Raw genomic sequence first — 16,317 nt, 5'->3', positions numbered from 1 at the left:
ACAACAGATATGGGAAGTGTTCTATTTTAAATAAATATCAACTATTTTATTTAAATAAATAATAGAATTAGATACCCTTGTTAAAATGGCTGTTTTTTTTGTGATGTAAACAATGAAACTAGGCAAAACATGTCCAATTCCCTTCTATTTTGTTTGTGAAATGTCGACCAACAAAATTCAAGTGAAAACTTTTCAGGAAGGAGAAGGAAATAACTTACAATAACTATCAGTTGTTTCTGTAGGATTTTCTTGACACCTTGGTTTCTTCAGGCTGCTGAAGCCTTGGAGCGCTTACAGAGTATGTACAAGATCTTATTGTTCAAAAGTATTGATCAGGAGAGGGGTCCAGAAGAATTTCCAAAACACTATTTACTGTATCAACAAGTTTAGAAAAATAGAGCACCAATAGGACTAGAACAGGTCATCCCTCTAAATTTGACCAAAGAGACCTGCTGCTACATTTAAAGTAGCTGTAGGAATATCTGGCAAGCACTGGTCAGTCACTGCATCTGATAATAATCTTTTACTTCCATTCAAAGATCTCCATACCCTTGGTAAAGCACGGTGGTGGCAGCGTCACACAAATAAGCTACTTCTCTTCAGGTGGATTTGAGGGTCTTGAGAAGAAAGAGAGAGCGTCATGATAGCTACAATTATGAATCTATTCTAGCACAAAAAGATTTTGATAGGATCTGGGCTCTAATTGGGCCATTGCAAAAACACTGATCTTCTTAGAAATCAATTTCTTTGATTTGTGCTTTGGATTGTTGTCATGCTAGAAGGTGCTTTTTTTTTTTTTTTTTTTATCAAAAAACCTTTGAATAAATTGAGAAGTGCTGTGCACAGGAGATCCAAAATTGACTCTCCATGATATATTAAAAGCAAAATGTGTAAGTAAATAAGTCATTTATTAAATATCAAAATTGTGCACCAGGATGTAAACAAGCAGCACCATAAAAATCAACACTAGTATAAAACTACTCTACTCTATGTCAATATAATATGAATATTATGAAGTGTTTATGTGGACAGCTGTTATCAATTCAATAAACTAATCCAAATGTAGGCACATATGATTACATTGAAAGACTTATGAGGGAAACGGCTCTTGGCCATCCATTTGGTTGACATCTGATGCCTGGTTGAACAGATGGATGTTGACCAACACATGGCAGGTAATGGATATTAAACAATACAAAAGCAAATACAAAGTCTTAATATAATGCTAAATAAGCTTTAATGCTTGTTACCAGTGTACTAGTGTTTCATTCTATTGGTGGAATGGAAATTGTCTCATCAGAAATTTTAAAATCAGTATAAACAAATGAATTATTTTATGCAAGTCTGTTTATAAGTCAGGCCACTGTTGGCTTTCAGTGTTAGATGTTTTTACCTCTGTTATGAACAAGCACTTGGGGAACAAGAGAGTAGAGTCTGATATCACTGTTTATTTTGAAGCTATGAACATTTGTGTAATTTTATTTTTTTGGAATATTTTTATGAATATATTTCCCCAAGTAAGCTAGGTAAAAAAAATATATTCTGAAAAATATGAGTTTTACATATTTCATATAACTTTCATATAAGCTTTTAAGCAACACTGTGGAGTTTAATAGGACACAAAAATTCAATATACTTAGTGTGAAATAAAAGTCTGGCATACCTGCACCCCAAAACAACACTGAAACTACTGTGAGAAAACAAAATTCTCAAAAAAATTCTCAAAAAAAAGGACATTTCTGGCTTCAAACTCTATTGAAAAGGGGAGTCTTCAGTACACAACCCAGAGAATTTAAAGGGAATTGAAAAATTTGATATGGCATCTTTAGTGTATTGCTTAAAAAGTGTATACTGTACACCTTACAATACATTACAGGAACAGGCTCAGTTCAGTTATTCAGTTAACTGCAGTGTTTCCGCATATTTTTAAAACTAAAAAAAAAAAACTCGAAATATTAATTGAGTTAATCATTTTATATATTAATTTGTGATCATTTTCATAAAAATGCCATTAAATGAGTTGACTGTACAGTATTGCCTATATATGAAATATTTTATACAGGGTTGTGGAACATCATTTCTTACCGCTGGTTCTAATATTACAGCTTTATTACCTCTCTGGTATTAATAACAATTTATTAAATACTTAAAATTAACTAATAATTCTTTCCTTTTTGTAGACATACAGCATAGCCCTGATGGAATTAAGGCTAAAATTTACAGTGCTAATTTCTAAATGTGACATATGCTGAAGGAGGAGAAGTATTTAAATCCTCAGTGTGTAAGAGCTGAACCAGCAGCACAGGCTAAAGTTTAAGTGGTTGCAGTTTTGCGTTTCTCTCTCTGGTCATTCTGAGAAAAGCCATGGCAAATGCACCACATAGCCCTTGTGTTGTTTCTCTGTTTCAATTTTTATTTATTTGTTCATATTTGTTACTAGAATTCTAGCATTTTGACATTATGCTCCTTATTATTTTAGGTGTCATTCTAAAATGTCTGCTTAATTTGTCTTTTTCACATCACTCAAAAGTGCAAGTTTCTTAGTGGATACGAAGACTCTAGCATCTGATATAAGATTGTATTTTAACAGGCTCTTGCTTGTCTTTGATAAGGACTCCTAGTAGCTGTGCAATAGGCAAGAATGACATTTTCATTTATTACCAATTTAAATTTCATTTGAAATTCAGAGTCGGTTGAAGGCTCTCTAGTGGACTTCAAAAAGTGCCGCCTGGACTCAATATTAAATAAAATGAAGAAACTGCGTGACTCAGGTCCTTGTGTGGGTGACCAAGATGAGATGTGCAGAGAAGAAATAGACAGGACAGTAACTCACTTAAACCCTCAGGCTGAAAGTGTTGAGAAGTTCTTCCTTTAGTGTCTTTGATCACTTCTATCTTCCTGGCAGACATTTCCTAAAAACTCCTATTTCATCCACCCCTGAGTTCACTCTGGTCTTCACGTCATTCTCTCCATATTTCTCCACATTCCCTTCCTCATCAACAACTTCTTGTTGTAATTAGCAACTCTTGCAACAGTGGCTCACTTTCACATTTCAATTGCTTTTGCCAGCTGATGTCTAAGGCCCTAATTGGGGTGTGAAAAGGTTGGGAAAATATGCTCTGTGGATTCGGATGCAGCTATTTTGGGACAGCAATATTGCCTGTATCACAGCATTAACTGTGGAGCATTTATGCTGTATATTTACTGTATGCAAATTTCGAAAAATTTAGAGCTCCAAAGCTGTTTATTAGCTAAACTGTGCAGAGAAAACTTTCAAAAGTGCATATGTGTGTGAAAGTAGTTACAGAGTGGCATGAGTAAAATGTTAATATATTTTAGAAGAAGAATGTTGAGTTTCCAAATACAGGCATAAGGATTATCTGCTTTTTAGGGACAGGTGGCTAATTGGCCATTAGAATGAATCTTTTTAGCCCACTTGGCACTGAACTGAATGAGTGATGAATGGCCAACATGATCTCACATATTACTCCTGTACATAAGGACCCAATTTCCTTATAAATTTTGACTGAAACCTGGTGACTGGATCGCCTGTGTGTCCCTGTAATGAGCAGTAGGGTAGTGGAGCTCCATGGGGTGTATCTCATTAATCATGAGAGTGTGAGAACTGTCGCTTCAACCCACATTGTTAAAGGAAAAATCCACCCTGGACGACTTGCACAAATTCATAATGAATATGTGATATTCAATGGCTTCCAGCATTTCTGAGTTGACTTTTGCTTAAAGCTTACCTACATTACCCACAATGATGTTCGACAAACTACTGCTAGTGGCACCGGTGGGAATTACTGTAAGTGCACTTTCCTGATTTTCTGAGCAGGAAAACTGACCAAGTTCCCAAGTCCAACATCAGCCTTTCCTCATCTCTATTTCCACAGCAGCTGTTTAATCATTTAGTTCATGTATCTCTCATAGCTCTGCTCAAACAGTTTGGGTTCCAAATCTTTGATAATACAGTAGTTCTCATATTGTCATACTGTATATCACTAATTGCCAGCGCTTGTTGCTGAACATGCTCAACACAATTTTAACTCTTCCATATTCACAAACAACCACTAGATTCTCAATACAACAACAAACATACGCCACCATCTAACAAATCAGCACCAGAATCACTAAGAAATATTTAGATTAAGATTTTACTCATTCAATTATGAATGTTACGTTCTTATGATACGTTCACCAATATAGCATCTCTCAGCGACAGAGCCACTCATATTCAAAGAGAAATGGTGACTTTTAGCAACAGGAGCAGACTGTCCGGCGCTTGGACTTTCGACAAGAGCTCACACACTGTTTCTGCCTTTATCTCGTATGATGTGCTGCATATATATGCTGGTGAATTATGTATACAATGTCTCTCCCTCACCAATGTTTTACTTTAGTGGAATGGAAACTGATTTGTTGTCAAATTTGGTATGTTTGTTGCAGCACTCATATTACTATGGGAACGAGTATTGTACACAGACATACACACAGACACACAATAATGCTACTCCTGCAGCTTGAGTTAAACTAATTGAGATAAATGTATATTTTCCCCCATTTTTCCATTTTAAAATATACTTTACTTGTATCTTTATTTATTTATTTATTTATTTATTTATTTACTTACTTATTTACTTTTTTTTTATTTGAGAGCAACTACATACATCAAAACATTCCTGCAGAACATTTGTGAGCCTTATCGTGTGTCTTATATATCAACACTTCAATTCAAAGTTCCTAATTAATGAATTAATTAATTACTAATTTCAACCCACTTTGTTGAAACAGCGCTCAATTAATTAATTACATACAAAGCTAAGCAAATAAGACAACGAGAGAGAGAGAGAGAGAGAGAGAGAGAGAGAGAGAGAGAGAGAGAGAGAGAGCAAGAGAGAGAGAGAGAGAGAGATTCCTCTGAGTCATGCCTTGCCTCGGTGCTGCTGCTGTAGATTTTAAATGTGTGATTGTAAAGCATAGTGTATGGTCATGCTCTCTGGCTCTGTTTAAAGCCCAGAGGATGAGTCAAAACTGAGGTCCAACTTTACTTAATCACATGGTCTAAGCAAGATTTGGAAAGGTTCCAGATGATTCTAGGGTGTTTGTGCACATGCCACAAGGGAAAAGCATAGAAAAATGGAGGAGGGTGGGGTGGGGGATCTCACACTTGGTAATCTCAGCCATACTCCTGAGGGAGCTGGTATCTTCAGGGGGCATCTTTTACTTGATGATCCCACTCATCACCTACCTCCACTCTCTCTCTCTTTCTGTACCTCTTTCTCCCACCAAACCTCTTGGGATCTCGTTCCTACCTGTCAGTGTTTCTGCCTGTGGGCGGCTGTAACAGGGAAGGGAAGGGGTGCCAGGCTGTCACCGTGCCCGCTGGAGGAGTCACCTTTCTGGGATCTGAATCCTAATGAGGTAGAGAACAAGGGGGGGAGACAGATGGGGATGAGTGCAGGTCTGACAGGCCAGCATGCAGCTCTGCTGCAAGATTATTTTTGGTCATTTATTACTATAGACGCTTTAAGAGGTTGTGCCTAACTGTTTGCTTAGAAAAAAAAGAACAGAAGTGGTCTGCACACAGTCATAGCATGCACACAAATGATACAAGCACTTAAACCTGAATAAACAATGGGGTGAAAGAAAAGGAGATTGAGGAAGGAGTGTTAGTATGAGTGGACCCTATAATAATAGTAATATATGTTTTTATTTTACAATTTTGTTCTCTGGAGACAATAGGGTGCTTTGAATTTTACCTTCTCTGGTTAAAATGGCTAGCTTAGGTACAGAATAATTTACCTACAAACATTCTAATTTACCTAGAACATTCAATAATTATTTCAGTGTTTTTAGATTTATACATATTCTTATGCCACACACACTACTGGTAGTAATATTTATGTAAACACTCATTTATCATTGATCATAACATCACACTTTCAGAACAGTGCAGAAAAGTTACTTTAGCAACTTTACGTCTTAACCTTGTTAACCGATCCATGCTGCATTGCTCTCTATAATTACTGTTTTGAATTAGAAAAACATAACTAGATGACACCTTTGTCCAAGAATTTTCAGTTTTACTTTTGGTTTCACTTGGTCTGGCGCAAATAAAAAGTAACAAACCACAAAAAGGGAATCTTTTGCATGTGGGGGTCAAGGACAATTGCTCTTTCCTCATGCTTCCTGACTGATTTGGGTTTAGTTTGTGTTTTGTTAGGGTCCTTGTCACTACATGTAGCAATCAATGAGGCTGCACAGGTAATCCAACTCCACAAGGATGGCACATCTATGCATACTGGCACAAGGAGGTCTGCTGTGTCTCTGAGCATGGAGGAGATACCAGGAGTGAGACCGGTATGTGAGGTGTGCTGCCAGAACCCTTTAAAATGACCTCCAGCAGGTCACTGGTAGACATGTTTCTAACCAAACTGTCCATGTGTGTGGCAAAAGACCCTGACATCTTCTAGTAAGACCTGTGCTCACAATGGAGTCCCATGCAGCTTGAATTGACATTTGCCAGAGAACACCAGAATTGGCATGTCCACCATTGGTGCTCTGATCTCTTCACAAATGAGAGCATGTTTACACTGAGCACATGCAACCTTGTGCTGGGGCAGTTGGCCCTGGGTTCTTCATAGTACAAGACGATGCCTGGCCTCCTGTGGCCAGAGTGTATAGGCAGTTTCTGGATGATAAAGGTATTGATTCTAATTGAGAACCTCAGACCTGAATCCAATTGAGAACCAATTGAGAATTGAGAATATATATATATATAAAATTAGACTCTTTATTCACAGTGGAATTTTGCTGCTTGATAAATGCTGGTAGTCTTGGTCTTTATTATCATAAACATGAGGTCAGCAGAATGGTAATGCATATTTTCTGATTAGACATTTCAAGTATCAACCACTAAGGCACACTTTTTTCTTTTTGTTTTAAGCAGTCATTATTCAACCATGCAATATAGAGCAGCATTGATTGTTGCAAATATGTTCAAAGGTGTGTTAAAAAAAGTCAGTTAAAGATTCGCTTTTGTTGTAAACATGTAACTGGTGTTGACTAAAGCAGGTCAGACGGCACTCATCTTGTGTCATATAGTGCTGTAAGCCGTATCACTCACACCAAGATAGCTCGAGGACAGCTCACCGGAGACCTGGGCCTTCTGTTTGGACTGAAAGAACGGATTTCCACTAGATACAGCCAGATAGAGCGAGTGTTAATATTTGATGTGTCCCCTGGTTTTTGCAGGACACTCTTTGGCCTGCTTGGTGTATGCTGTACTCTTGCACTGTCCTCACATTATGTTGATGCAACTGTGGATTTAATCCTGAAATTGTGGATTTAATCCTGAAACACTATTTTACTGTTTATCTGCAAAAACAGGATTTATGTCAGTTAAAACTTTGCAATAATTCAGGGCATTGCCGAGCAATCATTCGTCATGTAGTTTATCCTGATCAGGACTACAGTGGATACAGAGCATGGGAAATATGTTCACAAGGGGGGAAAATATACAAATGGTGGAATGCCAGTCCATTTCAGGTACACATACACACATAATTCAGTCTTCCCAAAACACCTTGCATGTTTTTGATTATGGAATGAAGCCAGAGGAAACCTATCTGAATATGTAGAGAACACATAATACAGTAACCCAAGCTCAGGATCAAACCAGATACCCTGGAATTGTGAGGTAGCAACACTATATATAACACTAATAGACCTAGCACTTTTGTAATATAGGAAAAGACCATTTTATTTAGCATTACGGCCGTGTTAAAATTATTGCTTTCAGGTTTTTTTTTCAATTGTGACTTTGAACCTCAACAGTCCACCACCACCACCATCCACAACATGTTTCTTTACTTATTGTGTATGAACGAGTGCCTTCTGAGTCAGAAAAGGAGATGGGAGGAGAGCAGGGTTCCATCATGCGTAGGTATATGTGAGAAAATTGTGCTCATTTGTCCCAGTGTTGCTTCATTTGTGTGAATGTTCCTAAGAGAGGGAGAGTGTGAGAGAGAAGCCAGCTCTGTCCATTATGGAGACATAAGTGCATACTTGTGTCTATGGACATCTGAATATCAGCAAATAATTATCCTAAACATGTTCCAGCATGACAGTATTCCCGTGTCCAAAGTGAGCGCCATAAAGACATGGTTTGTGAAGGATGAGGTGGAAGAACTCAAGTGGTCCTAACAGAGCCCTGACCTCAACCACCTGGCTTCCTCACCTGACATCAGAGCCTGAACTATCTTATGCTATTGTGGCTGAATGAACACAAATCCCCAAGACCGTGCTGCAAAATCAAGTGATATGCCTTCACAGAAAATTTCAGGTTATTATAATAGTAAAATGGAGGAATAAATCTGTATTGGGATGTTCAACAAGCACATATAGGTGTTCTGATTAAGTGTCCACAAACACATAAACTTTTGGCCATGTTGTGTATAATGCAATATAATTTAGTATCAATTGCCAGTGTATGTAATGTATAAAGCCTGTATTTATCATATCTGAATATATAGTTGTCTCTTGAGTATCTTCGATTTGTTAAAATATAGCACTTACTGTATAGTTATAACACTTGTGTTGTAAAGGACAAAAGCATTAACATTGACGTGGTTTTGCCTGTTCCTGAGGTCTCCTGTTTTTTGCATAAAAAAAAAAAGCCCTGTCATTCGCAAGGGGGCGATGAAGAGCTGCTGTATGTGCGCCCTGTGGCAATGGAAACGCAGAAAGTTTGCGTGTGTTTTAAGCAGGAAGAACCTGGGCCTTCTACTGATTAGAGCAAACTGCCCCCAGTCCATCTGTGCTAATAAGGACCTGGGGCGGCCACCGGGGTAAATGTCCCTGCCTCGGGTAGCTCTCGTTAGCGTCTATTTAGTGTAGAAATCTCCCCCCCCCCGTCTCTCTCTCTCTCTCTCTCTCTCTCTCTCTCTCTCTCTCTCTCATGAACTTTGGTTGTATAGCTGTTACAGCAGTTATAAGCTGTGCATGTTTTTATATCTTGGTACAGAACGAATGTCCCCACACGGATAGCAATACCGAACGGACTTGACATTTGTCTAATTCGAACAAGGAAAACATATTAAAACTGCATAACTGCATTACATCAAAAGTTAAAGATGCAAAAGTTTGAGAGTTAATGTTAGGCGTAGGTTTAAATATTAATAATTATTTTTGCGATTTAATAATAATGTTTTATATATAAGTATTAATAATTATTGCGATAATTATAACAATATAAGGATAGTAAAACAAAGGTGTGTGTGTGTGTGTGTGTGTGTGTGTGTGTGTGTGTGTGTGTGTGTGTGTGTGTGAGTGAGTGAGTGAGTGTGTGTGTGTTTGTGTTTGTGATGTGCATGTGTGATGGTGTCTTCACATGGGATTCACTATCACACCGGAAATGTGTGAAATTACACATGGTGGGGGAAGAAAAGAACATTTGTACTCGTAATTAGTCATTTTAATTCGCAACTCGCAATAATAATAATAATAATAATAATAATAATAATAATAATAATAATAATAATAAAACAAACAAATAAATAAATGAATAAATGAATAAATAAATAAATAAATAAATAAATAAATTTAAAATTAAGCAAAAGTACGCAGTAGTTGATCCATTCATTTTTCTAAAAAAAAAAAAAAATGGGGGAATTCCGTTTGGTCAGTAGGACTGTGCTGTATGCAGAGCATTTCTGTAAAGAAATCACATTGTGTTTATGATGCATATTAACAGGAGAGGCGAATGGCACGCGCGCGTCCGGGATTCACACTCGCGCGCCGGGAAGAGAAAACCAACCACTCGACCTGTTGGTATTCACGTCCATATCAGACTGAGAGAGCGCGGAAGAGTGGAGAAGGACATGCAGGAGTAGTTACAAAGAGAGAGAGAGAGAGAGAGAGAGAGGGAGAGGGAGAGGGAGAGGGAGGGAGAGAGAGAGTGTGTGTATCTTTTTAAACACCACTCAGTAAGAGGTGGTCATTGGTGTTTCAGGACGCACTGATCACCTCACACTGTTTCTCTCCTGTACCAGAAGTTGCCGCCGCTTTACGCGCAAACTTTTCCCCTTGTCACCACAAGTATGGATATGTTTTATCCATGTTTTCAGGACTTCAGACGCTGAACCGCCCTGGTTCATTCAGTACTCGTCCCATATTCTGGCTCCCAGTTTCCTCGGGAAAGCTATTTGTCTTTACTATATAGCCTGCGTGTGTGTAGCGTATTGTTTTGGTTTGCGTGCGCTGAGTGTGTGCGCTGTATGTTCACTCCACGGGACTAAGCGCTGTCGGAAGGTGCGATGAAGCTGCTCGCCTGGAGTTTGCTGATCCTGAACCAGTGGATTCTGCAGAAGGTAATAGTGAAATCTCTCGCTTTAGACATCATACTGAAACACGAGTAACGCATATTTGAATGCCACCTGCACAGGGTTGTGCTCATAATATCGGGGTTGGATTTGTAAGCTTACATTTGTGAAGAAAGCTCATTGTTGACAAATCAACTTTTCACCCTCGTGGCCATCGGACACTCAGGACTCTTGTTCTTTCTTTTCGGGTTCATAGACATTAGTGTTAATAACCAAATCCTGTCTCTATGGGGCGAGTCTTGAGGCAGCACTTTAACTAGGACTGTTACAGTGACAGCTGAGACAATTCCACCAGGATAAGAGCTGAATCCTTTCTTTTTTTTTTCCTCCATACGAACTAACTTTTTTATTTATTTTCTTTCTAAATTCGAGCGCACGTGACGCCTTCATTCCTCTTTTCGCTTTCGTCTCATCAGTCATACAATCAGCAACTCTTTCATTTTCCTCTGAAGTTGAGCATGTACTTGCCCCGAGCTTGGTTTATCTCCATTATCGTCATTTACACAGAAGAGAGTTCGCTCACTGAAGTGTGTGTGTGTGTGCGTGTGTGTGCGCGTGTGTGTGTGCGCGCGCGCGCCTGGCTGTCTGCCTGTACATATTCTGCTCTTTAACTTTTACACATGCTGTTCACAGAGTGCGATATTTAGTTCTCTAAAGCTTATTTCTGTATACTGACCTTAATAAGTGTGTAATAAGTGTGTAATGACGGGTTTATTCAAGCGTGTCATATGGCATCCATACACAACCCCTCATACTTTCACCCCCAAGCAGGTGTGTGACCAGTAATCTCATTTCCTCCCATTTCTATCTTCAGTAAGTTGATTAGAAGCTTACTACACACTTAGTTTGTTTATTTCTATCATTCATGTTTTATGAAACCTAAAAGCATTTCTCTTAGTTGCATATGATGCTTTGAAAATGTCAGTTTTAAACTTCATGCTGATTTGTTGCTTTCAGGTGCTAAAAACGCATTTTGTCTTCCAAATTCTGTCTTTTCCCATGTGTAATGTGGTGTAAAATCATGTTGCATTAAAACACTCACTCTTGTCTATATAGCGATGCGATGCTTCCTTTGCAAAAGCAAAATAAATAAATAAATAAATAATAATTTCTCATGTACGCTGGCCTTCTGCCTTCAGCATAAAATCACTGCTGATTTTTACAGGAAATGTTTGCAAAGATGTTTTTAATATTAGACTGACCCTGTTTTATAGCTGCTATTTTTACACTTCATACAGCATCATATTGATGATCCTATTACCTTCCAGTGTGAGTGTGATCATTTCATCATGACCTGCCTGTAAATCTGCAGCCTTGTGTCGCAACCTTGTCCTGCCATCCAGACGGCATGCAGAAATATGAGCCAGCGCATCATGCCTCAACATATTAGTGCCCTTATTCTGTCTTCATCAAACATGCGATTGTTGTGCGGACCAAGAAACTCACTCCTTACATAATAATTTTCCAATGTTCAGTAGCTTAATAATCTGAAATCTGTGCTTATTAAATGTCCTATTACTGCACTTAAGAACATGAAAAGTAGAAGGGAGGGAATGAGACAGAAGAGAGAAATCTATGCACCGTCACCTGCTGTGCGGTCTGTATTTCCATGTTTGATTTTATTCTCCAAGCTGAATAATTTAAACTCACTGTTAAGAGCATTTCTGAGAAAAACGTTCTTTGTATCCGATACTAATATGCGATTCCAATCCAAAGTACTCAGAATGTACTCAGCAGGAGTTATGCCTCCACCTCCTCAACAGAATACAGCACATCTGATCACATTGACCTTTGAGATTTCTAATCAAAGCTGGATGTGATTATAACAGAAACACTTAAAAATGCTAAAATAAATAAATAAATCATCTGGCAGTGTATTCCATTAATATTAATTCATGTATCCTCTGTATAATGATGAGTCAAATTCATTTTAAGGTTTTAGAAATGTTTCTTACGTCTCTGTTGAACATCCACCAATCATGACATTCTGTTGTCTTATTCTGACATCATTCTTCGAGTGCAGTATACATACTAACGGCATCTGATGAATCAATAACTAAATCTATAGTGGTGTTGAGAATCTACTGCTATAATTACGGCACAAATGACAAGTAAAAAATTTCAGATCATATTAAAGGTCTGATTTTTTTTTCTTTTCGTGTTTTTTTAATCGTGTGTTGTGCTGTACCTATATCGTTGAGTGACATTTAAACAGAAAAGGAAATTCGCCTACTGCATCCTCTGGAGTAAGTTCTTGGATTGCCTTTACTTAGACACATGCTTGTAATTCTGCCTTCAGATTTGGAATAGATGACAGATTACTGTCCCTATGTTGCCTCCAGAAAGGAACACATTTTTTTCCCACCCAATGTGCTGCCTGCTGAAGAGTGTAATAATATTTTAAAGTGACCAGTACACACACACCCACTATATATAATTATATATATATATATATATATATATAATATACATATATACACATATACATATATCCACATATACATATATACATATATAGCCATGTATCCTGTTAAAGTCCATCGCACCCTTGTGACAGCTTCATGCTCCAGCCATGAGGATCCTTTCGGTATGTTCTTCTTTTCTTCTTTTATCAAAGTCAATCTTAAAGGCTATCTGAAAAAAAATTGTAGTTTCAGTAATAATTAGTGTTTGTTAGTGTATCTCCTTTCATTTAACCCGTTTGTATGACATTACATTTTTGATTTAGGAATTGCCAGCTTATGGACATCAAACATTTATTTAGATGCATTTCAGCTTCTTAGTTTATTCAGGACTCCAATCATCTGTATTTGAAGATCAGTGCTGCTGAGTGTGTGAGAACATGTCAGTGAATGTCAGTCAGTTTGCTTTCAGCCAGAAGAGATTTCCACTTTCTATGCTAGTGAGATGCTGGTCATACAGCTGTGCACAGTACAAAGAATGTTTTATTTTTTTGTGTCTGTATCTTGCAGGAGTCTATATCGACCGGTGCAAGCAGGCCATTGTAAAATGGTTGTCAATAAGTGTCGCTTGAATCCTGTTAAGTAATGACGCAAGCCCTAATTAAACATAAACTAAACATTGTGGGTTTTATATTTTTTGTTAATAATACTAACTGTTACAAACAAAAAGGTGCTCTTGATATGCGATTATTGGTTTATTTATAACATAAATTACAAATGAACTGTGGGGCAGATTTAAACAGTTTTACAGATTTAAAAAAAAACAAAACGATCGAATAACAAAAAGACAAATCGGTCTAGTAGTTCTCAATTTAGTAAAGGTGGTCCAAGGTTTCTGCCTTGAGCATGTGTATTTATTATACTTACTGTTACTATGACTGATGCTGCCTGTAGATATAATTGTGATGGGATCCAAAAAAGCACAGAGTCAAATGCAGTAGCATTCCAGCTCCAGCTGATCTCTCTGTAAACACATGTGCTTCTGCACTCAAACTCAAAACACACCAATCAGGTGTTTTGATCCGCACTAACCCATCCAATCAGGTAGTAACAATTATACGCAGGCCTCCTACCTGCTTGCGGGGTAAACAGATGTGTCTAATCTTTCAGTCGAAGTAGACCAGATCTCCCCAGGCAGCCAGAGAGAGAGAGAGAGAGAGAGAGAGAGAGAGAGAGAGAGACTACCAGGTTTCTACCAGGAATGCCCATGGCCTGATGCTGTTTAGTTTAGGGAGTGTGAGTCCCGAGGCTGGGAGTTGTGCCAAGGTTGGAGCATTTAAAACACTAAGGCTAGATCTAATCACTGATACGGTTCTACAATAACTCTTCTCGACATAAAGCATCATTGAAATTTTATCATTTATTTGAGTGTCTGTTTAAAGCCTTTTTTTCCCCCCTAAAACATCTTTGTTGCAATTTTTGGAGACCAAAAGGTGTAAAAACCGCCCCCGTTAATCCACATAATACAGACTTCCCTGGACCAAAAGCTGTATTATTATCAACTTACATTAGATTTTTTTTTTTTACACCTTTCTTATTGCCCAAACCTTTTGTATGCATGCTCATGTGCATATGTGTTTGCTTTCCACTCACCAGCTATAGCACACGTCACATAATGGATGGTGCGGGTCTCCCGGCTATCACTCAGCCCCCTGTTTATCTCATCTTGCAAGAATTACAACTCATGCACAGCGAGAGGGAACCCGAACAGCTTAGAATGTATAAAAAGGAATCTGAAATGATTCTCCTCCATACACTCTTCTCCTGAAATGCACTCAGAGTCTGCTACACCTGTGCGTATATCACCCTGAAAGGACAGGAGGTGGGAAAAGGATTACCTTGTCTCTGAACGAGAGAATGAGCGAATGAAAGAGTGAAGGACTGCTCCATAAGGAGGCTGCTAGGCTGATGACGAGGGGGGGAAGAAGGGGACAAACGGCCTTATTTATCGCCAAGCAATTACCAGTGAGGTATTTCTGCTGTAATGGCAGGAGGAAAATGAAACACTTCACCAGGGAACTGATAAAGGGACCTTATGATAAAGGGGTATTGTGCTTGGGTTCATCAAACTGCCCTCTATTCCTTTTTCTTTCCTGCTCTCTCCATCTCTCTCTGTCCGTCTCTTTTTCTCTGCCATGTTACCAGTGTGAGACATTGCGAGACAGTGAAATATGGAGCTAAAAAGGTCTCAGAAGCCCACCTCCTGCTAAGATGTGTATCTTCGCCATGTGCTGTTTTGCATGTGATAATAAAGCCACAGGGAGAGAGGGCAAAAGAAGGGACAAAGACAAAGATGGATTGATGGCCACAGAGAAGAGCAGGCAGAAGAAGAGAGATGGCGAGGAAGGAGCAGGTAATGGATAGGACAGAGACCTTAACAAAAGCAGAGAGATAGCATGAAGTCGAATGAGTCGAAAGAGATTTAAGCACCTCCCTAAACCCTAAATCTTTATTGTCTTGTATTCCGTCTAATCTGAAATAATAATTCAAGGAAATTAAATACAATTTTGAATTGTCATGTAACATAAGGAGTGTTTGTTCGAATTTGTGTTCTGGAGAAGCATGTTTTTGCTTGGATTTGTGAATGTAAAACATTTTGAGAGCTGCCAGTTAGCTTACTTTAGATGACTATTAACATATTACTTATTTCATGCATCACATAAATATAATGTCGGAAAATAATGGAAGTGAGCAACAAATGCAACAATGCATTATGGGCATTTGGTGCCCTCTAGGGCAGCGGTTCTCACTGTTGGGACTGTGGATACCCAGAACTCTGTAAGGCACAGCCAAGGGGTGCGAGGTTTTTTTTATGCTGTATAGCTAGGTAAACAAACAAACAAATAAATAAATGAATAAATATTGTATGCATTTAACTAATGTACATGAACTTATGTAATGAAATATATTTTCCAGGTAAATAAGGTCCCTGCCTGCATAAAGTTTAAGAAGTTTGAGTTTGACAGTTTTCTAAGCCTTCAGACACGGAATGGTTGCAAAATGGCAAAACTTCCTAAGTAGCTCACTATGTAGGATATTGTGTGCAATTTCATACACATTGTGATACAGAACCGTCCTGTTTCCTGCTTTTAGTTTCCCCAGGTCTGCTCTGACCATGCCCCTTGATAATTCATAACATCTGGTAATCATGATTAGTTTTATTGGGCTTTGTAATCTATTGGATATAAAGCCCCGGTCTTTGTTTGGAAGTCTTGCAGATAAAATGCATTTCTAAAATGTGAATTTTTCCTGTTCCTATTCAGTCCTAGATTCCTTCATTGTAGCCAGCCAAGTGGTGTTTGGACTCGTCATTTATAGATTACAAACATGGATTTGACACCATTGATCCCAACTATCTTTTGTGAACAAGCCAGTAAAGACACTTGGCGTTCACATCCAGCTGTTTTTGGCTCCCTGCTGTTCCCATGTTATGTCATTAAGTGAATGATCAGACATGAACAGTTGGAATT

At 38.3% G+C, this 16,317-nt stretch overlaps 1 protein-coding gene across 1 annotated transcript in view; it reads left to right on the top strand.

Moving 5' to 3' along the window:
- Positions 1-9,989: 9,989 nt before the first annotated feature.
- The window catches only part of LOC132843968 (neurexophilin-2), a 61,066-nt gene continuing 54,738 nt past the window's right edge, over positions 9,990-16,317 (top strand). Inside the window, exon 1 of the mRNA XM_060867114.1 lies at positions 9,990-10,373. Coding sequence (XP_060723097.1) covers positions 10,320-10,373 — 54 coding nt within the window. The 5' untranslated portion in view covers positions 9,990-10,319. The remainder of the gene's footprint in view (positions 10,374-16,317) is intronic.

The sequence above is a fragment of the Tachysurus vachellii genome, chromosome 4, assembly GCF_030014155.1.
Source record: "Tachysurus vachellii isolate PV-2020 chromosome 4, HZAU_Pvac_v1, whole genome shotgun sequence".
Lineage (NCBI taxonomy): Eukaryota > Metazoa > Chordata > Actinopteri > Siluriformes > Bagridae > Tachysurus > Tachysurus vachellii.
The sequence above is the reverse complement of the archived record's forward strand: the minus strand, read 5'-3'. Positions and strand labels throughout refer to the sequence as shown.